We start from the raw sequence: 27,493 nt of genomic DNA on the forward strand, positions 1-27,493 counted from the left end.
TACCAAGCTACATTTGATTGTACTTTGTGAACTTTGATCCAACATAGCCATTTTCCTTATAAATATTTGAGATTTTCAGCAGTTATGAGATAATCATATATGAACAGCCTATTTCTCAGTTAAATGTGAATACTTAAGGGTCTTATTAGAAGACATCAGAAAAGGATGACAGTGTCTGTATTTTAGAGCTTCACCTACTATTTGAGACCAAAGGAAGAGAGCTTTATTTTGTCCAAAACCTAAATTTTCTGTAGCATACAATCTAACTCAACCTGTCTGGATAGTTCATTTAAACAATAACTCAAACACATGAAGCCTCAAATGGGAGTGAGAGCTTCTAATTCTGTATGCCTTAATATAACAGTCGGATACATCCCAGATTATGTTGGGTAGATAATTAAGAAGTATAGGCAAAGTCCCTTAAGGGACTGAGAAAAATATGAAACCATTAAACTTTCCCACCTGGTAACCCCCTGATATTCTCTCAAACACCAGGGACTTCCAAGTAAACGGCTAAGCTCCTGATCTTGAGGCTTGCTGTATGAAACGTATTTCTGTAGCAGAGAAACTAAGCCTACCTATAATTATGTCTAACAATTACTTTCTGAAGACCTCTTTCGTTGCTCAGATGCAGCCTCTCTCTCTCTAAGCCCAACTCTGCAAGTAAAAACATTACCCTCCCCCCTGTCTGGGACACGACATGAAGGATGTGAATCTCCCTGGCAACATGGAATGTGACTCTCAGGGATGAGTCCGGCCCTGGCTATGGGATCAATAATGCCTCCTGGCCAAAAGAGGGAAGAAATGTAACAAAATAAGGTATCAGTGGTGTTCTAGTTTGCTAGCTGCTGGAATGCAACATCCCAGAAACAGAATGGCTTTTAAAAAGGAGTTTTTAAGTTGCTAGTTTACAGTTCTAAGGTCAAGAAAATGTCCCAATTACAGTTAGTCTATAGAAATGTCCAATTTAAGCCATCCAGGGGAAGATACCTTGGTTCAAGAAGGCTGATGAAGTTCAGGGTTTCTCTCTGAAGTGAGAAGGCACACAGCAAACATGGTCAGGGTTACTCTCTCATCTGGAAAGGCACGTGGCGAACACAGTGTCATCTGCTAGTTTTCTCTCCTGGCTTACTGTTTGATGAAGCTCCCGGGAGGCATTTTCCTTCTTCATCTCCAAAGGTCGCTGCCTGGTGGGCTCTGCTTCTCATGGCTGCGTTGTTCTGCTCTCTCAGAATCTCTCTTTCTCCAAAATGTTTCCTCTTTTATAGGATTCCAGTAAACTAATCAAGACCCACCCAAATGGGTGGAGACACGCCTCCACCTAATCCAGTTTAACAACCACTCTTGATTACATCACATCTCCAGGGAGATGGCCTAATTACAGTTTCAAACATACAATACTGTGCTGGTTTGAAAGGAAGCATGCCCCCTAAGCCATGTTTTAATATAAATCCCATTTCATAAAGGTAGAATAATCTCTATTCAATACTGTATGTTTGAAACTGTAATGAGATCATCTCCCTGATTGATGAGATTTAGTTAAGAATGGTTGTTAAACTGGATTAGGGGATGACATGTCTCCACCCATTTGAGTGGGTCTTGATTAGTTGCTGAAGTCCTATAAAAGAGGAAACATTTTGGAGAATGAGAGACTCAGAGAGGGCAGAGAATGCTGCCGCACCATGAAGCAGAGAGTCCACCAGCCAGTGACCTTTGGAGATGAAGAAGGAAGATGCCTCCCTGGGAGCTTCATGAAATAGGAAGCCAGGAGAGAAAGCTAGCAGATGACGCCGTATTTGCCATGTGCCCTTCCAGCTGAGAGAGAAGCCCTGACTGTGTTTGCCATGTGCCATCTCACTTGAGAGAGAAACCCTGAACTTCATCGGCCTTCTTGAACCAGGGTGTCTTTCCCTGGATGCCTTTGATTGGACATTCCTATAGACTTGTTTTAATTGGGACATTTTCTTGGACTTAGAACCGTAAACTAGCAACTCATTAAATTCCCCCTTTTAAAAGCCATTCCGTTTCTGGTATATTGCATTCCAGCAGCTAGCAAACTAGAACAAATACTGAATAGGGATTAGAAGAAACAGCTGCCTTGACAAAATGGGATTAGGGTTAAAACATGGCTTTTCTAGGTACATAACATACTTTCAAACTAGCACAAGTGGCTAAGAGATTTCAAATAGCATCAGGAGGTTATTCTGGAGACTACTCTTATGCAAGCTTCAGCTAGATAGTGCTAACTGCCTTGGTTTGCCAACCCCCAACCAACAGCACGCCTCTTAACCCTAACGAACATCCAGGGCTCTATGTGACATCCTACAAAAGCTGGACACACTAAATATACTTTTCAGAAACCTAAAACCTTCAGATGGTTCCTAGGCCAGAGTCTGTCCTGAGACCCAGAGATGCCAGGATCTCCTAGAACATCAACCAGTTCCATCCTCTTATTCCCATGCTGTTAACATCCCCTTTCAACATGAAAAAAGTCAGAATGGGCATAACCCAAATATCCCTAAAGATTGGGAGAAGGAGCAAAGGAGAAGAGGAAGTTATAACGGAGAATTTAGGATTTAACAAATGAGTATGAGTGCTAAATCATTATACTGATATTTCTTTTTAGTCTCCAGTACCTCAGAGCAGCTAGAAGGAAACACCTGAAATTATGGAACTGTAACCTATAACAAACTTTGAAATCTGTTCTAATAACTACTTGTTAAAATGTACTTTGAAATTTATTGCTTTTTTGTACATATGTTGTATTTCACAATAAAAAAGAAGAAGAAGAAAAAAATAAGACACCAGGGTTCAAGGCCTTAGGGTTGGCACCAAGCTTATATATTCTCATATAATCATTTCTAAATTTCTACTTTCTTAGAAAACAATACCCAAGCTGATGCAATAGCACTAACCTCTGAGAAAGCAATAGAGGTAGAAAAAATACACAACAAATCTAAGCCAAGTATCCTCAGAAAGCTAAGTATAGAGTTACCCTATAGTACAATCCAGCAGTCCCGCTAGTTGGTACATACCTAGAAGAATTGAAAGCACAGATGTGAATAAACAATTTCACACTGATGTTCATAGCAGCATTATTCACAATTGTCAAAAAATGGAAAGAATCCAAGTGTCCACTAACCGATGAATGAATAAAATGCAGTATATACATACTACGGAATGTTATTCAGCAGAAAGAAGGAATGAAGTCCTGAAGCATGCGACAACATGGATGAACTGGGAGGATATTATGTTGAGTGAAATAAGTCAAACACAAAAGAACAAATATTGTATGATTTCACTAATATGAACTAATTAAACTATATAATCTCATAGGCATAAAATCTAGAATATAGGTTCTAGATGAGTTTAGAAAATGGGGAGCAGTTGCTTAAGATGTGCAGAAATTTTAACTAGGTTGAATTTAAATGGGTGGAAATGGATAGAAGTGATGGGAGCACATTATTGTGAGTATAATTAATACTGCTGAATTGTAGATAAATGTGATTGCCAGGGGAAATTCAGAATCATATATATCACCAGAAGGAAAGCCAGAGGTTTAAACAATGGGACTGTATAATGCAGTAAAGCTTGTAGTGAACAATGACTGTGATTAACAGCACAGATGCAAAAAAATTTCCTCCATGAACTTGAACAAATACATGAACTATTACAGGAGTAACAGAGTGGTATATGGAAAGAAACACACCTACTGCAAACTATGCACTATAGTTAAAAGTAGTATCTTACTATTCTTCATCAACAGAGACAAATGTACCACACCAATGCTAGGGATCAAAGAAAGGGGGGCTAAAGGGTACGGGATGTTTTGGGTCTTCTCTTTTTTTCTTTTTTCTTGGAGTAACAAAATGCTCTAAAATAACTGTGGTGATGAATGCACAACTGTGTGATCATACTGTGAGCCAGTGATTGCATACTTTGGAGGGACAACTGCATGGTGTATGAAATCTCAATAAAATTGCATTAAAAAAGAAAAAAACACTAAGCTTACTATATCTGCAACAAACACAAGTAAATTAAAGCAAATTGCAGAATATATTTGCTTTCTATCACAGAAACAGCGATCATTTACTGGCACTTAGCATGTGCCAAACACTACATTAAACACTTGACTTACACTATTCTTATTGAAATATTCAGTGACCCCATGATGTTGAAGCTGTTATTATCTTCATTTTACAAATGAAGAAACTGAAGCTAAACAAGTCAATTAATGTCATACACCTTTGAAACAAAAAAGATTTAGAACTCAGTCTTACTGAGATTCCAGAATCCAAAGTTTAAATCATAACAAACTGTATACCATTAGGGTTGAAAACTATTTTGCATATTGGCTGTCATATAAACATCAGTTGGAGTCTTTTTCTGTACATTGGTGTATATATATATATATATATATATATCTAGCTTTTATTTGATGGTGTAAAATAGATAAAATATTTTCTAATGAGAGAAAACCATTCACCAAGACCTGTCAAAATCTGCCTGCTTACTAGTTTTCAAACCCATGTGCTTCATTCCATCCTCAATACTATATTATCTTAGTTTAGGTTACAGATACTTCTCAGTTTACTACCAGGTTTTAGCTGGTCTTTTCACCTCTAATCCAACTCACTGTATACAATTCTATACACTTTAGAAAAGCTATCTTTCTACAATGTTTATCTAACCTGTAACTACCATTTCTGTGAGAAATGGTCAAAATCCTTAAAAGGTTAAAGGACTTTTTCATGTCTGGTCCTTGTCAACCACATTTGTATCCTTTTTTTTTTAACCACTCATCACAACTTATGCTATAGCCATACTGAATTACTTGTACTTTCCTAAGGAAACCAAACTCCCTCTGCCTCAAAGTCCTTAATAATATGGGTTCTATCTGCTTGAGAACATTTCCATTTTCCCTGCCTCTCCTCACCCTCCCTGATTCCCCAACAATCTAATTAATTATACACACTTTAAGATAACATGCCCTCCCTCCTTCAGAATCCTTCTCTGACATAAATGCTTCTATAGCTTTCAATGCCTATCGTTAACATAGTAAGTATCCATTCCTTATAAATGTCTGCTTCTTCACTCAACAGACTGTAAGCACCTAGAGATCAGGGACACATAGTATAGCACCTGCCTTACTGCAGGCACTCAGTAAAGTACTGAATATTTCCAGTCTAACACAAAACAAGTCATAGTAACACCATTATTTGTTTAATACTTCAAGGCAGGCTCACTCTCATTTGACCCTCTAATAATGGTGATGCTATATAAATGTCCAGAGTTCAATTAATACTATCAATTAATTAATTGAATTAATTAATACTATTCAATTAATACTATTTATTTCATTTGGATTAAAAGCCAGAATAAAATTAACACTTTCAAAGAACTGACTTTCCTTAGTAAGCCAATTAAAAATAAGTTGTCCTGGGGCAGACCATGGTGGCTCAGCAGGCAGACTTCTTGCCTGCTGTGCTGGGGACCCGGGCTCAATTTCTGGTGCCTGCCCATGCCAACAACAACAACAAAAAAAACCATTTAATAATAAGTTGTCCTTTTTACTTTTCCTAACTAATAACTTATAAAGCAGTTGTCATTAACACATCTCAAAATCAAATTACACTTTTAAAAATCAGGAGGTCATTTAAATACACTTTGTTCATTTACTTACTCTATTAAACGCTTTGGGGATGAACCACTTTGATGGAATTCATCAGCATCATAGAATTCATCCTCACTGCTAGAATAAGAGAACTCCGGGACTGTATTTGGAGACAAGTTGACATGGCTTGGAGACGTTAGACTGCTACTAGGTGGTGAGTGCCCACTGCCTAGGAAGTTAAAAAGTTTTAATTAGGGAAAAACATTGGTGATCGAGGACAAGAAATTCTTGAGATGGAATCAAAGGAGTCCTTTCTAAAATTAAGAGAGGGTTTGGCTAAGTCATAAAAGTCCCTCAACTATTGGTAAAGAAAATCAACACTTAAAATTAGGGCAAAGAAAAATGTAAATCCCAACACAAACTGGGACACAGATTTTACATAAATAATGCTATAACTCATTCTATAGTTAAAATCAATTTATCTTTAATATTAGAAAGGGGGTGCTTTTGATTACAATCACAGTGTGTGAACTTTGCTATTTGAAGCCCTAAGGTAGATACCAAGCACCTATGGGAAATCAAGGCTCTTACTTTACAGTTCACGTCCAGATACCTAAGAATGCAGCAGCGAGCTTTCTCAGGAATCTGGAGGGAATGCAATATGGAGACTATCAAGACCACATGAATGTTAAAATATTGTTCAAGGTATCACGTTTATATTAGTCCATATGTTTTGGTGGTCACAAGGAAAACAAAACCTCTGCACACAGCTCTGAGCACCCACTTTCCAAACTCCTTAATTATTTTCCACTCATGGCTAAGTCAGATGCCTGGGGCTCAGGGGCAGAGATAAAAACAGAGCTGCTATGGGAAGAGTGTGGAAAAAGAAAGGACTTGGAATAACAGCTTCCTATATCCACACAGTTGAAGTGAAAAAAATGGAATTAACAGCTTAACTGAAGAAAGAACCAGAGAAAGAAGACTACTATTTAATCTGGTAATAATCACATGGTTTACTATCAAGTGATAAAGTAATAATAACATTATAAATTATCAAACAAACCAATGGGATATTGAGGGTAATTTGAGCACCCAAGGACTCTCAGGTAATTTATGCTAGTGTGCTTAGATGCCTGGTGAAAACCAAACTAATTAAGTCACTGCTAGTAATTCAAAAGCCAAAACCACAGTGCTGCAAGAAGTTGAAGACAGCAACAATAAAAATGAATCCAGAACCATGGAATTTAAGCTCATTCCTGTACCTATGGTTCAATAGTTAAGGGAAAGAGCAAATCAGCCTATCACACTTGACTGCCATGCTCAGAGTTACTTTTAAAACAGTATACAAAATGTCCGTTTCTAAAAGGGTAAATGCTTATTGTGGAAATTCCAAAGGTAACTCATTCTCAACAAATACCTGTAAATTCTCTTTTTTCCTGCAACACAGCATAGGAATGAAAGGAAACTTTTATTGAAACGGGGTGGGGGTGAGGGGTGGGGTTAAAAAAAAAAAAAAAGACCAAGAATTTCAAATGATTAAATAACATGCAAATACTGCAGGTATTCACACACTGAAAATATGTCCAAGAAGAAAGTGAGTTTGAATGGGAAGTGCAAACTACAGACGTGAATTTTCCTCATGATCAGAAACATTTTCTCAGCTACTCCTTTCTCTCTTTTTTGTACAGTGAGAAGTATAGGAAATAAAGACAGAGAAGAGGAAGTAGAATGAAAACTCAGGTGAAGAAATCACAAGTTATATGTTTAAAATATCTTTAAATCTACCTAGTTTGTTATATTTTTGAAACATCTTCTTTTGAAACAATCTTCAGAAGACAATCTGATTTTTTAAAAATAATTTATCCTAAAATTAACATACATAAGGAAGCACCTTTCAATTTTTCAAAGTATCACTGGACAAATTTTGGCTGTGTTTCAAAATTCTAATCTAATTCCCCCTTATAAAAAAACACAAGTACTGTTTTTAAAACTAACAAGACTTGGCACACGTCATGAAATACAGAAAAAAATCAGTCAAAACATTTCAACCTCATTCAAATTGCTTAAAAGCATTTCTGAAAGAACTTCAAAATAAGAAAACAGCTGAAGATTTTTTTCGCTTTCAAAATCTAGAAGACATGTGCTCATGCTGCTAAATATTAAAGACCAAAGTAACAGAATCACCGTGTTTACAAATTCTGATTTCTACGTGGATTAAAATCACACAGTGAATTTTTCATTCTAACACAGGAAAAGAACTACCCAGGAAGGAAATATGTGGACTCACAGGGGGTGAGAGACTTTCTAATACTGCTATGGCTGCTGGGGGACGTGGGGTGAAGGGGGAGTAGGGAGCTTAACTTCCATCTCCCCAGTAGTGGTTCTGGATTTGGTCTCCATGCCTAAGAGACAAAAAAGTACTACGTATTTCCTTGTATTTGGTTCTACAGGTAACTCAGCATCTTAATTTTAAATCAAGAAATAAACCTAATTCTATCACTGATGGTATCCTTGTAAATTAGGGGGAAAAAAGAGACCATAAGTTTAAACCAATTTAGAAAGCGTAAATTAAAATGAAATTCCTTTTGTTCCTATAAAATTGGCAAAAATATGAAAAGCTGATACATCTATCCTAAAGAAATACACATGGGCAAAAAGATGGTGCACAAGGATATTCACAGAAATACTGTTCATAATAGGAAAATACTGGGAACAACCTAAATGACCATCAGTGGACCAAAAAAAGGTAATAAAGCAGCTGTTAAAAGAATGTTATGGCTCTAACTGGGTGATAAAGAAAGGTCTCTAAATGTTCTGTGTTAAATGAAGAGTAAGTCACAGAAACAAACCAATATATGATCACATTTAGGTTAAATTAAAAAAAAAGTAACAAGGTAGGTGGACACGTACATATACATATGTAAATTATGGGGGCGGGAGATTCGTGAAACCACTTTAGCTTTTGTTCTGCATATTTCGTATTGTCTGATTCCTTTACAATAAGTATGTATGCAAGTCTAACAGGTAATTCGTTTTTAAAAACTCATTCTAGATCCCCAAAATAAACCTTTAGTTAAAAAACAAAACCCTAAAACATGGAACATTTTATTTTATTTACACTGAAACTACTTACCAAAGTTTCTGGTTCAATCACAAAGTTAACCACTTTGTGTATGGAACTGTAATGGTAAAACTAAGATCTCCAACAGAAACATACAATCCATCTATCCAACCTTCTCCTGTCAGCAAACACAAATTTCAAATGTCACTGGGGAGTTATTAGAAGTAAAGGAATTCCATAAATCTGTACCTGTACTATTTGGTGTTGGAGTCTGATGATGTCCCAGGGTAGCTAATACAGGTCCAACTGGTAGGGAAGATGGACGCTGCTCTGACTTACACAATTGAACAGGTTCTAGGAGATTTGAACATATATGTTAGGGAAAAAAGGAGAACACACTCTGTTGCTCCAATTGCTTGGAATTTAAAGTCTAAAGTCAGTAATTTTTGAAACTCTATACCATTAGCTCCATGCTGCTTCTGCTTTCTGACCTCCTATCCACTAAAACTCAATGATGCTATGCTTCAGAGAACACACTAGGCAGGGCATCAAAAGATCAGCCGAGGCAGGCCAACACCTCAGTACACCTGTTCTGTAAAATCACCAACAGACAGGCATACAATGTCAGACATTCTGACAATGACGTGTTTCTGAGTTTCAAACCACTTAAAAACTAAAACAGCACAATTTATCTTTAGCCCCCTAAGTGAAATTAAACTCATTTTTTTAAGGAATAAACCTTCACAAAGGAATTACATGCACTCATAAACATTAAAAGAAAGGCTCTGCCATTTAATATTACATTTTCTGGCTTAGCTACTTTATTACTAAGAACATAGAAATGTTGGATACAACAAAAAAGGCAAAAGTAATCAGTGTACCTGGGTGTTGGCCCTGAGCCCTTCTCTGCCAGTTTTTAAAAAACACTATCACTCTACACACAAATTTCATTCTTCCCTTTATCTTAAAATATACTACAAATAAGCCATTTGTATTCTTCAAAGCTAAAAAGAATACATCAATATAGAACATTCCTGTATTACCCTCAAGTATATCAAGGTATATTAGAGTTTCCTTGATTACAACAAATCCTGGTTCAGGATTCTGTCCCACCAGCTAATCTTAGTAACAATGTGTGTCTTCCATCTCATTTTGAAAACCAAAACACCTTTTATTATACTTCAAAAGCCCCTACCAAAAAATACTATCATCTTTTTCCAGTTTTCAGCTGCTGTTTTTCATGATTCCTAGCTTTTACTGAAACATTAACTATTAAATATTAAAAAATAAAACAGAAAGAACTGTTTCAGATAACCAGGGCAGCTATATAATTTAAGTTCTCATTAACGAGTATTATGAACCACTTTTCCAAATACTCTACCTGGAGGTAAGACAGTCTGAGAAGGCATAGCGCTGATCACAGGTTCCAGGGGGCTAGGTTGATATATTGCATCTACAGGATTAATAGTACTCTGAGATAAAGAAACACAGTACAGTAATTTTTAATTACATGTCCTTTAATTAAAACCCTCCCAAATGTATGAAATGCCCACATTTCTGACAGCAAAATCCGAGGGCAGCTATATAGATATGTTGGTCAAAATGCAAAAAGAAAATGAAATGCTTTTGTCTACACAGATGTCTAAGAGATTTTTATAACAAAGCATAGCTAGGGAGGGGAAATAAATGCATGTGTCATATAGGAAGATAAAGCTAAATGGAAAAAACTTAAAAGGAATTTTAAAATGCTGTGTGATTTCAAGAAGTTAAAACAATAACCACCTCAATTCAATACTCTTCAAATTCTTAACTCACCACAAATATTCTCTATCAAAGATAGAGAAGTGTTCTCTCTTACTTTGGTGTTAATTAATACCATACCTATAATTAGCTAGCGTACCTGTGCTACTGGGATCTTATCTTCCCATCCTGTGCTATTGCTACCCTCCATCACCATGTCTCATGCAGTATAGGCATCTAGTTTTAGATGAAAGGCAAGAGAAGTATTTCCTAACTGGGGGATGGGAGGTTGGGGTTGGTGGGGGAATTCCCATTGAGGATTTAGAAGGAAGAAGAAAAAATACAAGTAAATGTATTTACAATTTAGAACAAAAGTTAGATTTCTCTGATTTCAAGCCAAAACTTATTCTGACAGCGTGGTAAAAAGATTCCACAGCTTACTGATGCATTTGTGTGTGTGTGTGTGTGTGTGTGTGTGTGTGTGCGCGCGCGCGCGTGCATGTGTGTGAGTGTATGCGTAGAATTTTAAATCAAGGGCTTTGCCAGAACAAAGTTGATTTAGGTCTACCACTTAGAAGACTATACTGGACAAAATCCAAGATATACAATTTTAACAATTCTTTTAAGTTTTCTTGATCTGGAAAACTAAAATACAACTATCTATTAGGTAGCACTTATAGCAGAAAATACTAAAACGTTATTTTAGTTACAAGGGAAATACTTTGTGGATGAATGAGCCCAAAAAGTATTTGTAAAAACTTAAAAGCACCTAATAATGGAAACTGAGACAGTGTTAAAGCTTCTGTGGCATTCTCATTTAAGAAATCTCATTTTGAAATCTAAGTTTCAAAATTAAAAAGGGAAAAAACCTCTCTACATAAATATTTTGAAATCATTAAATCAGATCTCTTAAGTCAAATGATTTGAACACAAAAATCCTATGATAGCAAATACAAATACTCTAACTAGAAAATAAAGAACACTTAGAGAAGAAACCTTGAAAACAATCATTAAATAATTTTTTAGAAATCTAGTACAGTGAAGTCAGGAAGGTTTTGTTTTTGCATAGGCAGGCACCAGGACTTGAACCTGGGTCTCCAGCATGGCAGTCGAGAATTCTGCCACTGAGCCACTGTCTCACTGCCCAGGAAGGTTTTAAAACATTGGGAAAAGCACATAATCTGGAACTTGGAATTTTAATTCCTTTAAATTCTTGTTCTACAGAGGATTCAGCAAGTCCCTTATCCTATATTTCTCAGTCCGTAATCTGGATTATACGATCTCTAGGAGCTTTCCAGTACTGAAGAATATTACATTACATTCTATTTTTCAAATACCAGACCAGACAATAATAACAAGTATCACTTCAAGTCCAGGAGCTGTTCGTAAAATCTGTTTAAACATAGTGCTTCTCCAAAGCTTTACAGAAAGACAATAATCCACCACTAATACCTTGATCCGCAGGAATGAGAATGTATCACATCCTTACCTTTTCTATTATATAAGAAAAATTACCAAAGAGACTAAGAAATAAAATTACTTTGGAATAAGTGGCAAAAATTATATTTCTTGGATGAATTCCTTTGTTTTCCAGATGAAATGTTCAAAGATTAGGCTTGTCTATAAAATAAAACACTTTTTTTTTTTAACTTTTTTTGTATTACTATTAAAAGTACCCAATTTTACTTCTCTGTTTAGAAAAAAATAACCATTCTACACATATCATTTATAGTCACTCAATTGGTCACTCAATTTCAGGCTAAAATATGGCAAATTATATTCGACCACTTGATTTCAAAACCAATGTGCAGAATTTGAGAAGTACAAACATAATAATCCTCAGCCCTAATCTATTGTGATAAAACAAAACTCATGCAATATAAGATATAAGTACTTACATATTCATATATATGTATATAACTAACATTTACTGAGTTCTATGCGCTAATTGTGCCTTATCACAATCTACTGAGGTGGAACTAATCACTTTTTTTTTACACCTAAAAAAATAATTCTTCAATATTAGCAAATATCCAGTCACTGTTCAAATGCCCTCAGCTATCTTAAAGAGGGTTTATTTATTTTTTATTTTTATTTTTTTTGTACATGGGCAGGCACCGGGAATCGAACCCAGATCCTCTCGCATCGCAAGCAAGCATTCCCGCCTTCTGAGCCACCGTGGCCCACCCTATTTTTGTTTTTGTTTCTAGTTTGCTTGTCTCAGCATCCAAAGTCCAAATATTCCAATTGGTTGATCTGGTCTTAAGTCAGTCAGTCTCCTCTCTCACTCTCCTTTTTTTATTAGAGAAGCTGTAGGTTTACAGAATGATCATGAATAAAATACAGGGTTACCATATTTTCCTTTCTTTTATAGATAAAGATATTAAGACTTAGGATAAGTAACTTGTCCAAGATGACACAATAGTAAGTGCAAGCAGTCTGGCTCCAATGTCTATACCATGAACAATTCCTTTCTTTCTTCAAATTATAAACTTGTCAGAAAAAATGCTACAGTCCTTGATCAAGTAAGTGAAATGTTCATTTCCTATAAGTTTAGATTTCTGATGAACATAAACTTTCTGCTTGTCTTTAATTGCAAAAGTTCAAACATTTTTGGTATGCTTTATAAAATCTTATCTTTCTGAAAAACACAAAATAAACTAATTTTGCTTTGAGGGACAGGAGATAAAAATAATGCCAAGGTGGGCCACTGTGGCTCAGCAGGCATGTCAGAGACCTGGGTTCGATTTCTGGTGACTGCCCATGCAAAAAAAAAAAAAAAAAAAAAGCCAACATAATTCTCTTTTGAAGTCTCTGGGAACCAGCTAGCCTAACATATACAGGCCTTTCCCATTAGGCATAAAATCTTCAGTGGTATCTCAAGAAGAGAGATTATTATTATATTGTATTTAACTTATATAATTAGATCATATCACCCTGGCTTGCACTTTGAACTCACACTTTAAAAAGAGAAATGAAAATTCCAATGTGCTTAATTCAAATTTAAAAATATTTCTCAAATCTCTGCTTTAAGAAATATGCAAACAACATATATATTTAAACTTTTTTCCCATTTTAAACTAAATATAAAGCACTTATCCTTTTCAAGTATAATAATGAGATGGGTTTGAAGAGTTACACAATGAGTTTCCAGATCTCAGACAAGCTGGTATTTGGCAAGTCTCAGGAGAAAAAAAAGATGCTGACTCATGTTTCAAAAATTCAGTTTGAACAGAAGTCATTCAGTTACCATGAAACTAGGGTAGCTAAAACTACAAATCTTCAAACTCTTTCATTCCTAGCTGTGAAATTCTAACAAAGTTTTCTTATTTCTTTTTAGAGGGGAAGCTGATTACAAAGGAAGAGAAAAAAGTCAAGGAGGAGAAACGAAAATTAAGAAAATGGCTATAAGTAAAAATTCGTTGTAACTTTTCCCAACAAACATGCAGTATATAGCACTGAAATAATCATAGTTAACACAACAAAGAAAATAAAAAAATAAAAGATAAGAACTTATAAACATATTTAAATAGATTAAGACATTATATCCTCTCCCCATTGCTTTATTCTGAGAAAAAAGAAGTTTGACAAGAAATGTAGCATGAGTTATGCCTTATTTAGTCACAAAAGCCGAAATTTCTTACCCTGATTAACCCTTAAAAGTTAACACATGCAAAGTGATCCAATCTGAACCAATGCTTAGGAAAATGTTAAGATTTCCATTTCCCCTCCAAATGATTGCTGAAAGATGGCCAACTTAAGGAGCTCAAGGAAAATTGCAAGAGTCAATAACAAAAAGCAGTGAGTAGGTGAAAAGAGGAATTTAATTTGCGTTGAAAAATGAGTAGAAACTCAGGCCTCTCCTGACATGACTGGTTATAAATGCTCTGCAGAAGTAAAGGGAAACAAATAGATTAGATTAAACTTACTATAATTCCATCTGCGTGCTTCTCCGCATTACTCTGGTCCTTAAGGGAAAATGTTAAAAATATTAACTTCATTCTTTGATTCAAGTAACTCCTAGTACACTTTCTTTCCTATTAAGAAAGTTTATTTTACTAGGTAAGTAAAATTTTAGAACACTATTTCTCTGCTTCCATTAGATTTTAATTCTATCTGAATATTCTTAGGTAAACATAATTCTATCACCAGCTACACAAATGATCTATAGCAACAGCATGGCAATTATTTTTCTATACAGGCATTTAATTAAATTCATTGTAGAAATATGTTATACTGAAACTGTAGTCACACTGTACCAGCAATTAAAATATTTCTGGGTTTAAATTTTATGGTAAAGTACACCAACTCCCCACAATTATAAACTTACTGAATTTTAAAAGTATGACAATCATACCCTTAAAAACTGATAGATTCAGGGGCGGGCCGCGGTGGCTCAGCGGGCAAGAGTGCTTGCCTGCCGTGCCGGAGGACCCCGGTTCGATTCCCGGCCCCAGCCCATGTAAAAAACAAACAAACAAACAAAATATAATAAAACAAGAAAATGTTTAAAAATGTTTCCCTTTCTTCCTCCCTTCCTTCCTTCTCTGTCTTTCCTTCCTTTCCTCCCTCTCTCTTTAAAAAAAAAAAAAAAAAAAAAAAACTGATAGATTCAATTTCACATATTCTGATTGCTAGCCTTAGAATTACACCAATTCTAAATATAGAATATATACTAATTCTATTTCATACTATAGTACTACAGTAATTTTATAATATATACAATACCAAATACTTTTCTAAACAGCTCTGATTTTTGTTTCACTTAACATAATCACTCTATCCATGTAATGATGACATAGTAGCTACTACTTATTACCTGACAGATGTTTTATGTATATTAACTCATTTAATCCATGAATAATTCTGTAACAGGTACTACCGTAGAAAAATGAGGAAACCAAGACAGAGACAAGGTATGGAGCTAGAATTCTAATTCAGGCAAAATCTGTTCAGAATCCACGTACTTAACTAATACAAGGATATACTTCTAGAATGAGGAAGAAGGCAGTGGAAATTTGCCAACATGCACTCCTTCTCGTAACTATCTGAGAGGAACCCAAAAGCTCATGATGTCTCTCCTGGGACTCTTCTCCTCCTCCCCATTCTTCCTCTGACAAGTCCTTCCCTGTAAGGGAAGCTTTTAAAGACTGCCTAATACTTATGGATGGGAAAGTATTCCTGGAGGAGTATTATGTAAGAAGTAGTCATCAGAGATCAGAGATTTGAGGGAGAAAATATGTGCTGTGAGAAAAGAAACTTGAGGAAAAATAAAAAAGCCCTTTAAAATATTCAAAGTTTGTATTATATATTGTACACTGATTATACAATCAATGTATTTTCAGACTATAGCAACCTAAGAAAAAATTTTTTTTGAGTTCCTCACGTTCATTCACATAAAATGTTAATTACCTTAGAGCTGTTAAGAGGACTAAATGAGAAAGGTGGTTAAGTATTCTTTGGGTGAGAACGTACGATCTCAATACTAGTTTTTTAATAAAAAGGACAAATGACTACCTTTGTTTCATTTAAGTATAAAATAAAAGGAGCTATAGAAGTACTAAAATGCAGATATCAGAGAAATGTGATACAGTAAATAGCTGCATTCTGTACTTTTTCTACCAGAAACTTTGAAGAAACTCCATAAAATGAAGTAAAAAAGAAACTATGTTATATGATACTATAAGGGATGTCATCAATTCTCTCTGCCTTTTTTTTTTTAAGAACATTCTCCAAAGAAGCAAACATACCTATGGGAAATAAAACCCACCTTTTAATATCACACAGACAATGCACTTAACTGTAAATAAAACTGCCTAAAATTTTAACTCCACACTATCTGGAAGTTTATGAGCATTAATAAAAAGCAATCTTTGGGTTTAGCTGTAAACATACTGTCCCAGTTATGTGTTATTTTATCTATAACCTTTTATTTCTTTAACTACCGAGCTTACCTAGATCTATATATTGAAGGATTAATAAAGAGCAATTCGAAGTTTTGTGGATAATTTTTCTAAAGCACAAGTAGTGAAAAGAGTTAACACTGTATCTGAAATGATTATCCTTATAAAAGCTCTCTGATGAGGTTGACCCTCGGGTGGGGTCTAGAAACTTGGATTTCAGCAAGGTTCCCACCACCCTACTGATAAAAGTATCTCACTAAGCATAATCCGGCAGTGTAAACAAACAGCTTATGCTGAACATCTGCTTTTCTTCTGGAAGTCTGGGATCTTAGGAGTGGTAGGCAGAGGTGCCTCCTTGACAAGACTCTAATAAAAACCTTGGGCACCTCCCCACTACATGGGTCATGAAATCAAGGGGTGAAGGTCTCCCTGGCGGCACGGGAGATGACTCCCAGGGATGAGTCTGGTCCTGGCATGATGGGATCTACACTATTATTCGGACCAAAAAGGGAGAAAAAAGTGTACAACAAATAAGATATCAGTGGCTGAGAGAGTTCAAACCGAGTCAAGAGGTTACTCTGGAGGTCACTATTATGCTAGCTTCAGTTAGACATTGCTACCTATTATAACTTGCCAAACCCCAACCAAAACCATTTCTGCCAATCCTAGGGCGTAAAATAAGAGTTTATAATGGTCCCATGTACTAGGGTAACTTTTCAGAAACCTACAACCTCCAGATAGGTCCCCGGACCAGAAAAGTTCTGAAATGCAGAGGAGAGGGGCCAGCCCTTCCAGAACATCAAATGTTTCATCCCCCTATCCCACGTTATCATCAGCCCCTTCCAACATGAAAAAGTTAGAATGGGCATAGCCCAAATACCCCTAGGGTGGGAGCAAGATCAAAGGTGATGGTGGAGTTATACAGAGAAGGTAGGGTTTAACAAATGAGTATGACTGCTGAGTCATTGTATTGATATTTCCTTTAGTCTCTAGTATGTTAGAACTAGAAGTAAAAACATAAAGTGGTGGAATTATAACCCATACCAAACTCTGAAATCTGTTCTACAACTAACTGTTGCAATGTACTTTGAAATTTATTGTTCTGTATATACATTATTTTTCACAATAAAGAAAAAAATAAATATTTCTTCTAGCCTCCAGTGTTTTGGAGCAGCTAAAAGGGAAAATCTGAAATAGTGGAATGATAACCTATTACAAACTTTGAAATCTGTTCTGTGTCTATTTGTTGAAATGTACTTTGAAAATCATTGCTTTTTCTTTCTTTTCTTTGTATATACGTTATATTAAGGAATAAAAAAAAATCCTTTTAGTGTAAAAAACACACAAAACCTTGGGCGCTAAATCTTTAGCAGCTTCCCTGGTAGAAAACATTGCACAGGTGTTGTTACAATTCATTGCTGGAGGAATTAAGTGGATCCTATGTGACTCCTCTGGAAGAGGACTCTTAGAAGCTTACACCTCCTATAACATTTAAGTAGATTCTCTAGATTTTGCTCCATGTGCCTTTTTCCTTGGTGATTTCGCTTTGTATCCTTTGGATATAATAAATCACAGCCATGAATACAACTATATACTGTTCCCTTTGAATCCTCCCAGTGAATTACTGAACTTGAAAGTAGTCTTGGGGGACCCCTGACAGTACATATCCCTGAGAGTAATTGCATTTTAAAATCTACATAAATCACGATGATATTTCCTCCTTTATTTGTACAACAGTTAACTAGATTTTTAGAAAATCCAATATTTCAGTAATTCTGAATTCAGAGTTGAAAACAATTACTGATAATCATACAGGGAAATTAAAAAGAAAGTTTCTTGGTCAAAAAATTAAATTTTAGCTCAAATGCAGCTTCATTCAGTGTTTTAACATAATTACATTACAATTAGGTAGTATTGTGCTGTCCATTTTTGAGTTTTTGTATCTAGTCCTGTTGCATAGTCTGCATTTGAGCTATATAAAAAAAAAAAATTAAATTTTAATTTTTTCAGCTTTTATGTATTAATTTCTAAATGTTAAATTGATTTTCCAAAGAATTTTCTGGAAACAAACACTATACACATGTGCTAAACTGACTTTTCCCAAAAATGGTTTCCAGAGGTGGAGATCATGTCCCCTTCCTTAAGCATGGGTGGGCCTTTGTGACTATCTCACCAGTTAGTATAGCAGAAGTTAAATATCTGAGACTAAGTCTTGGAAACACCAAACCCTTCCCACTTTGTTTTCTTGGGATACTTGCTCTAGGAACCCAACCACCCCATGCTGTGAAAAAAACCAAGCAGACTGTGAAGGAGACATATAGAGAGGAATCTAGGCCCCTGGCCCAAGTTTCCAGCTATCACGAAAGTGGCTCCTTCAGCCCCCAGATAAGCCACTGCAGCTGATACTGCACAAAACTGAGACAAGTCATGAGGCCTGCGCAAGTTGCGCATTTGTGAGCAAAATAAATAATTGTTGCAGTTTAAGCCACCCAGTTTTGGGGTGATTTGTTATGAAGCAATAGACTACTGATATAGAACATTTTATTATCTAAGAAAACGATAGCTTTTAATTCTGGCATAATGTAAAATAAACTGCTAACATTTTACAATTCCTTTTTCCAAAATATTATCAATTACTAGGATATTAATACATGCTATCTAAAAGGTAATCTGAAACAGGGTCTATTATTTTTATTCCTATTGTGGTTTGTTTTTTAAGACAAGGTTAAATCCAAATGAACCCAAAGAACATTAAATACCTTAGTATCGATCATCTCCACAATATACTTTATGGATATTGTTCTCTTAAAAAAAAAAAAGTAAACTATATGTTGCCTTTTATAAGGGTCAGCTAAAGCTAAATCTCAAATACACAGATTTGTGTATTTGGACCACAGATACAAATTCAATATGAACTATGTTCATGAACCAAAGAAAGGTCCAATGCTACTTTCTACTTAAATTATAACGTGTTTATTGGTTGTATGTTCCTTGTTTCTTAATATAATAGCTATTCTCTTCTCTGAACATACCAGCATGATTGAGATCTGGAAATATGATAGTGAACAAAAAACATCAGCATCACACACTACTTCGGGACACTTTGGAGCAGAACTGCAGACTCCGGTACTTTTTTTAGACTATGGATTTTTTAAAAATACATGAACTATATTTCCACCTTTGCAATGAGGTAATATAGTTTAATGAAAGTTCTAACATTTTACAGGAGTATCTCCCATATACTCTCTAATTATTAACATAAAAAACAAACACACTGTAGTGATAAAGGAAAATATCTAATTTAAGTTTGATGAGATTCAGTAAAGGACACTGGGATGACTGGATATCCACACGTACCTGGATCTGAACAGACAATTCTCTAGAGAAGATTCACAAATAGTCAATAAGCACATGCAAAGAAGCTCAACATGATTAGTCATTAGGGAAATGTAAATCAAAGCCACAATGAGATATCACTTTCTACCATTCAAATGGCTATAATTAAAAAGATGGACAATCACAAGTGTTGCCAAGGATGTGGAGAAATTGGAATTCTCAGGCACTGCTGATAGGAATATAAAATGGTACAGTTACTTTGAAAAACTATTTGACAGTTCCTCAAAAAGTTAAACATAGAACTCATAGACCACATGACCCAGTAATTCCACTCCTAGGTTTGTACCCAAGAGAAATGAAAATATACATTCACAAAAAAATTGTATGCATATCCATACAGCATTATTTATAATAACCGAAAAGTAGAAGCAACCCAAATGTTTATGAACTGATGAGTGGATAAACTAAATGTGATATATATCCATATAATAAAATATTTGGCAATGAAAGGGAATTAATTACTGAAACATAATGAACTACTGATTGATACCACATAGATGAACCTCAAAAACACTATGCTATGGGATGACCCCCAGGGATGAGTGTGGCCCTGGCACTGTGGGATCAACAATGTCATCCTGACCAAAAGGGGGAAAAAGTGTGCCTAGGGCATTATGTAAGATTCTACAAAGGTTCCATGCATTAGTGTAACTTTCCAGAAACCTACAACCTCCAGATGGGTCCCTGATCAGGTAAGTCCTGAAATGCAGAGGGGTCAGCCTCTCTAGAATATCAACTAGTTCCATCCCCTGTCCCATATTATCAACAGCCCCTTCCAACATGAAAAGTTAGAATGGCCATAGCCCAAATACTCCCTTAAGTGTGGAGAAAGATCAAAGGTAACGGTGAAGAGAAGGTAGGGTTTAACAAAAAAGTATGAGGGCTGATACAGTATATTAATATTTCTTTTAGTTTCCAGTACCTTAGAGCACCTAGAAAGAAAAACCTGAAATTACAGAATTGTAACCCATACCAAACTCTGAAATCTGTGCTACAGCTAATTGTTGCAATGTTCTTTTCATGTTTATTGTTTTGTATAGTGTATAATTGATGTCAGATCTTGCTAAAGAACTGATCAAGCAGTCTGGGCCTCCCAGATCATACCTATTCCTGCTGTCTACCCCCACTTCCAAGCTCCTGATGAGTGGAACACCAGCTGTCTGTACTAAAGGTACAAAGGAAGAATGAGTTATTCTGAGATAACACAGCCAACCTGAAAATCCCACTAACCAAATGGTGCCCAAACTCTGCTACACATGAGAATTACCTGAGTTTTAAAAATCCCAGTCCAGATCACATCCGATACTGCTTAAACCAGAATGTCTGAAGGCAGAACCAGGTATGAGAATTTTTAAGAATCCAGCTGATTCCAAGCTCTGGGGAATGTCAACTAAAATCAAATAATTAAAACTGAAAGGAACTCAGTTTTATGTACAGTATGTTGTGTCTAAGAAGTTAAAACTAAATCAGCCCCAAACAAGAAAGGTTTCAAATGAGCTATCTTTTTATATCTATTTGGGGACTCAAATGGCATTATCTCTTTCAAAGTAGTTGATTCTAGTGTTTATTTACCCGCCAGTTGAGAATAATCGTCCTGAGTGGCTATAACAATTTCTAGTTCCATCAGTACTGGATAGAAGTTCTCATATTTTTACCAACACACGATAATCTCACTTTAAAATCTCGGCCCTCTAGAATTTTTTTAAATATAATTAACACTTATTTAAAGCTTATTATATGCCTGATACTAAGAACAATACAAATAGTAATTCATTTAAACATCATAATATCAGTAAGAGACAGGTACTATTATTATCCATATTTATAAAAGAGAAAACCAAGATGCAGAAAGGGTTAATAAACTTGTTCAATTAGTGTCGGAGCTAGGATTCAAACCCAGGCAGTATGGCTTTAGAACCCAGGCTCTTATATATACGATTATGCTACCCTGCCTCTCAATGTTATTTTAAAAACGCTTTATCAATCACAGATTAACCGATAAGGACTTAACCTAAGATCAATTTAAAAGATGATCACCACTTTATTTATGTATAATAAAGATACTAAACCATGCAACCATTAAAAATTATACATTAAAAAAATTCACTGAATAATTTACAATTATTTATCAGGCACCTTCTATGTAGCAGACAATTGTTCTAGGTACTGAGGATAAAGTGGTAAAGTCCTCAATGGAGATTATACACGCAAGTATACACAGACAATAAACGTTAATATTATGAAAATTTGGCCAGTGATACAAGGCCATGAAGAAAAAGAAACCTGGGGAACAAAGAGATCATTTTAGAGCAGTCAGGAAAGGTCTTGACAAAAAGGAACAGAAACAGCGAGCCGGACAGAAATCTGGGGGAAATGACCTTCAGATAGAAGGAAAAGCAGTTACAAATCCCTGAGGCAGAAAATGCTTGGTCTGAGAAAAATAAAGCAGGCCAATGTTGTTGGCATGGTGTGATCAAGTGAAGGTGAGAGAGGTGATGATTCGATGTAAATTATGGTATTTAATTCCTACCATCTAATAGTGAGATGAGAAACCACTACAGAGATTTGAGCAGACAAGTGATGTGATTTGACTGATATTTAAATTAGGTTTAAAGATTCATATACAGATATACTGGGCACATTCATAACTTATGTACTTGTACATAAACATTCTTAAGAACAATAAAACTTTCTCCTGGAAAAAAAATTTTAAAAGCTAAACTCCATTTATTTTATCTGAGTTACCCATTCAGGAGCTTGAAACACAGGTTTACAATCTGGGCTCAAATAAACAAACAGGTAGTAAGAACAGACTAAACTGCTGAAATGTCTAAAAAAGGAGTTTTAGTAATTTGAATTGAAAGTCATTCCAAAGACAGAAGACCAAAAACTTTTTTGATGGGTTGCTAAAAGCTAAGCTACTGAAATAGGCTAAGGTTGAGTTATTTTACAACTACCCTAAAGACTTGAATTATCTTCACAGATCACCCAAACTTGCTAACCCTTATCAGCTCTTCTACTTTCTTACTCTTTGAGAGAAGGCATTATGAATGCCCTAAAATATCTGCTCACACTGGGCATAGTATAACTACTGGATATATGTAGGCTTTTGACTAACTATTGGTACCCTCAAACCCATGTAATTTCAGAGCCAAAAAAGCCAAAACCTTACCCTTTTCTTGCCTCCAACTCCAGCCTCTCATTTTAAGCTTTGGAAAATATTCTGATCTAGAAAACTGGATGAAAATTTTAGACTCATACACAGGAAATCAGCCAGAGTGGTCAAGAATATCTACAAAGCTAGCCTAAGCCTTGAAGTTCTGAAGTTTTAAGTATAATATTGAATGTGGCCTTAAAACAAAATGACAGTGGCCCCTTTAACTTGTAAGTTGACTATCCTTCCTATCTAAGAACAAACAGATTGTCTTATGCTATTGTATCATTAGGTAAATAATATCTATTACTGGGCAAATATATATATGCATGGAATATTATTCACCATATGTGTATTTTTTCTTTAAATTGTTATTTTGAAATAATTTCAAATTTAAAGGACAACTTCAAAAAAAATACAAAACCCATACACAGAACTCCAAAATGACAGTTCTCCAGATACTCAGGTCCATCAACTTTAATATTTTGCCACATTTACTGTATCGTTCTATTTTTCTTCTTACTTCTTTCTTCCCTCCATCCCTCCTTCCTTTCTATCTGTCTATAGTTTTTGCACATTTCAGAGTATGTTGTATTCAGCATGCTCCTTGTACTTTCCCCTAAGATCAAGAATATTCACTTATATAACCACCTTAAGTACAATTATCAAGTTCAAGAATTTTAATATTGATATAAATCTTATCTATAATCTAATCTTTTAAAATGTCCCAATAATATTCTTTAGTATCTTTTCTCCTGCATTATTATATCCTATCCAGGATCATGTATTGCATTTAATTTCCATTGTCTCTTTAACTGCTCTTTTCTTTTTTCAAATTGTGGGAACACAAATGCACAGAAATTTTCCCATCTCAACTCGCAAACACACCATCCAGTGGATAAATCTATCCTCACCACCAACTAGTACCAGAAATTTTTCATCAACCCAAACAGAAAACTTACACCCATTATGTATTAACTGCCCATCTTTCGTACTCTTGGCTCTGGTAACCTATTTTCTACTTTCTGCCTTCATAAGAGAACATATTCAGGCCATTTACCATACAAGTGGAATCATAAAACATCTGTCCCTTTGCATTGAACTTATTTTACTCATCATGATGTCTTCAAGGTTCATACATAGAGTGGCATGTCTGAGAACTTCACTCCTTTTTAAAACTGAGTACTATTCCATTGTATTTATTTGCCTCATTTTACTTATCCATTAAACTGCAATGGACAAATGGGCTGCTTTCATCTTTTGGCTATTGTAAATAATGCTGCTGTGAACACTGGTGTAACATATGTGCTGTTGTTTTTGTCTTATTTTTTTGGTGCATGGTCTGGGAATCAAAACCAGGTCTCCCACATGGAAGGCTAACATTCTACCACTGAACAACATGTCCACCCACTGCACATGTGTATTTTTAATTTTAATAGATATTGCAAGATATCTTTCCAAAAGACTTTACATTTCCATCAGACATATATGTACTTCTCCCCCACTCGCACCCCCAATTCCAGCCAAAGCTAAGTATTAGTACTCCTTTTAACTTTTGACAGTCTAATCAAAGGGATATTTCATTGCATTTCATGCATTTGCATTTCCCTGACCAGTAGTGAGTCTTAGCATCCTGGCATTTGTTTCTTAGCCACTGGATCTGCACTTCTGTGAACAGCATTTCATTTTGCTTTTCATATCAATTTGGTAGGGTTCTCTGTGTATTACAGATATTAGCCTTCTCCCGTCATAAGCTTTGTGAATATGTTTTCCTACTTCCTCATTCATTTGTGGAATTTGTATTTGGTATAAATTGCCATTCAAATGATTTTAAATTTTATATTGCCAAATGTCTTTTTTAAAAAAACTAGCATTGGGGTTTCCTATTTTATTTGAGAAAGCCACTTTTGCTCTAAGTTCATATGTTGTTGTTCAGCTATTCCTATGAGATTTTTGCTGTTTTATAATTTATATGGTATGACACAGGGCCTAATTGTATTTTTGCAGATGGATAAAACAGTTGCACCAGCACCATATGATAACAAACTATTCTTTTCCACCAAAAAAAAAAGAAAAAAGAAAAAAAAAATATATATATACACACACACACGCAATTGAATAAGTAAAATAGGCCAGTAATTAAAACCTATACAAACATCATTTCCAAACTTGGCTCCTAAGCTGTCGGCTCACCTAATTCTAGCCACTGGTTGGAAATACAAGGACATGGTCGGGTAGAAATAATGAAAAAAAATTTTTTTGATTCTTATTCTATAATAAAATTCTTATTTCTCAAAATCTAAAAGTATATATTTGGATGAACAAACCAAAATTTCTCAGAAAGGCTGACAATACCAATGAAATTTTTAACCCACAATAATTCAATATATATTTTATTTCATGAATAAAACAATTAAAGTAATGGTTCATTAATGTAATTGTACCAGGAAAAAAAAATCTGTAACAACTTTAAAACCATATCTTTATAATACCCTTTATTATATATAAGAAAAAGAACCCTGTCAAAAGTTAATTCTTCTACTTACCAACAAAAAATGTTTCATAAAAGATTTTGCAAAATATGTTTCTGTTTCAAGCAGTGATAATGGATAAAACGGAAAGAAAGGGTGAGTCATTCTAATACATCTCCTTCTTCCCAGCCACCACCAGAAAATACCTTATCAAAAACAGCCACAAGCAGGGAAGATAACAAAAACAATAGTCATTCAGGAACTCCACCATACAGTTTACTGTAAAAAGGTAATATATTTCAGGATCAAGTTTTTTGGCTATTAGACAAAAAGGGTCACTATGCTTTAAATATTCCATTAATGAAGGGAATCAAAAGTAAAACATACTTACTTTAGCAATCTGCAGCAATACGATGCAGTGTTTAATTGATTCTACCATGCTCTACAAAAATAAAACACTGATTTTAGGAACTTGCCCCCAATAAAATGGTCATACAACATTAAAACTAAAAATATAAAAAGCAGTTCAAATGTACAGGGTTTAAATCCATACTAGATAAGAAATATCCTCTCTGGATATTCTGTGGGTTCTATTATGCGGATAGTGGCAAATTAAGTTACTCATTTGCAACTCTATGAATAACGAATGACAAAAAAAATTGTTACTTTATAATAAATAACAACTAAATGGCCTTTTAACCCTTCAGACAGAAAAGGATGAGAGTCTGATTAATTTCCAAATTCTAAAATCAACAGTAATAACCCCAATGTAAATTACCAAAAAGTCTACTTAAGATTTCAAGTATGGAGGGTAAAGGATTCTGTCAAAATATTGGTGAGCCTGGAAAACTATTCTACCTATTTTTAAAAAAACAGTTTTACCAGAACAAAAATCCCATTAGTGGCCCATTATACAATGCTAGAAGGCCAGTGCATCAGAAAACTTGACTTGTAATACATTTTAATTACAAGAAAGGTAATATAATTTGTACATAGATGACACCTTTTATCCAAGATCTCAAACAGATAAGGTATGTGAAATGGAATAGATAAAATGGTATGTAAAATCAATTACAATTGAGGGGATTATTCTATTTAAACTGCTTTGGAAAATAATACAACATCAGTACTAGTAAAAATTCATAAAAATTAAAACCTCAATTGCTCATAAATAGTAGCAGTTTAAAATAGGTATAATATTTAAAGTACTTCTTAAAGTAAAGCCAGAATTTATCAAGCATATAACTTACATTTGTTGTCTCTTTGAGAGTTTCAATCTTCTGTGGAAAACAGTAAGTTTAAACAGAAATAATCAGAAGCACAAAGATGTACTGGTATTTTTTACTAGTTAGTTAGTTATAGAATTTTACGAAAATGTACTTACTACTGTATGCTAGTAGAGACAGGGTTGGGAAGGAAAGTATTTTTTGTAATACTTTATTTTTAATTTAAACCAAAACATTTAATTAAAATTACAGGTATTTAACAGATCAAACCCTCTTAAACAAAATTCATGTAATTCAATTCAAGATTTCTAATAATAATCTAAAACACTCATATTAATTACCTGAAGACGTTTTGTCTTTTCTACAGATTTCTCCATGTGATTTTAAAACACTTATTTCAGAATCACCTCTAACTTTAATAAACTGATTAAAAATGACACAGGACTAAATAACAAAACTAAGAATGGAAGGTGAGTTAGAACATGAGTTACTGCTCTAACCAAATATAAACAAGCCACATATAAGGCCCCGAGAAAAACAAAAATACAAATAAATAATGCCACATCAGAAGATTTAGTCAAGGAGTGAAAAGATGTTAACTAAAAAAAGAAAACAATATTCAAACTACAAAACAGTTGCCAAAATGCCAGTGGCGGTAAGTGGATAGAAAACTATGTCTAAAGCAGCCTTGTTTGGTTTCCTTATCTGTGGCTTCTCTGTTTATAATGAAAATTATCGACAGTTAATTTATTAATAACTGAGGGAACCACAGGAAAATTTAATACAATAATATCCTACCTTCACCATACGATACCTGAAGAGGAAAGAACATGATTCCAGGAATTGGGTACTTACAAAAAGGGTTAAAGGGTAATACATTAATATGTGCACAATACCCTTTTGTTTAATTATGAAACTAATGGAAATT

General features: G+C 34.8%; 2 protein-coding genes across 13 annotated transcripts in view; one reads left to right on the plus strand and one right to left on the minus strand.

The window, feature by feature from the left end:
* The window catches only part of NRDC (nardilysin convertase), a 182,988-nt gene extending 167,282 nt beyond the window's left edge, over positions 1-15,706 (plus strand). Inside the window, exons 34-35 of one of the 2 annotated variants that reach the window (XM_077149676.1) lie at positions 13,756-13,826; positions 15,291-15,706. In XM_077149676.1, the coding sequence (XP_077005791.1) occupies positions 13,756-13,826 (71 nt within the window). In that variant the 3' untranslated portion in view covers positions 15,291-15,706. Of the gene's footprint in view, positions 1-7,302; positions 7,355-13,755; positions 13,827-15,290 lie in introns of those variants that run through there. The other variant, XM_077149677.1, reaches the window with a different exon arrangement.
* The window catches only part of OSBPL9 (oxysterol binding protein like 9), a 248,303-nt gene that overhangs the window by 25,946 nt on the left and 194,864 nt on the right, over positions 1-27,493 (minus strand). For 10 of the 11 annotated variants that reach the window (XM_077149690.1, XM_077149689.1, XM_077149691.1 and 7 more), the window contains 6 exons: positions 26,590-26,619; positions 25,731-25,781; positions 14,345-14,383; positions 10,057-10,147; positions 8,925-9,029; positions 5,684-5,843 (listed from right to left, as the gene is read on the minus strand). In XM_077149690.1, the coding sequence (XP_077005805.1) occupies positions 5,684-5,843; positions 8,925-9,029; positions 10,057-10,147; positions 14,345-14,383; positions 25,731-25,778 (443 nt within the window). In that variant the 5' untranslated portion in view covers positions 25,779-25,781; positions 26,590-26,619. The remainder of the gene's footprint in view (positions 1-5,683; positions 5,844-8,924; positions 9,030-10,056; positions 10,148-14,344; positions 14,384-25,730; positions 25,782-26,589; positions 26,620-27,493) is intronic. The other variant, XM_077149681.1, reaches the window with a different exon arrangement.

The sequence above is a fragment of the Tamandua tetradactyla genome, chromosome 2 (assembly GCF_023851605.1).
Source record: "Tamandua tetradactyla isolate mTamTet1 chromosome 2, mTamTet1.pri, whole genome shotgun sequence".
Taxonomy (NCBI): Eukaryota; Metazoa; Chordata; class Mammalia; order Pilosa; family Myrmecophagidae; genus Tamandua; species Tamandua tetradactyla.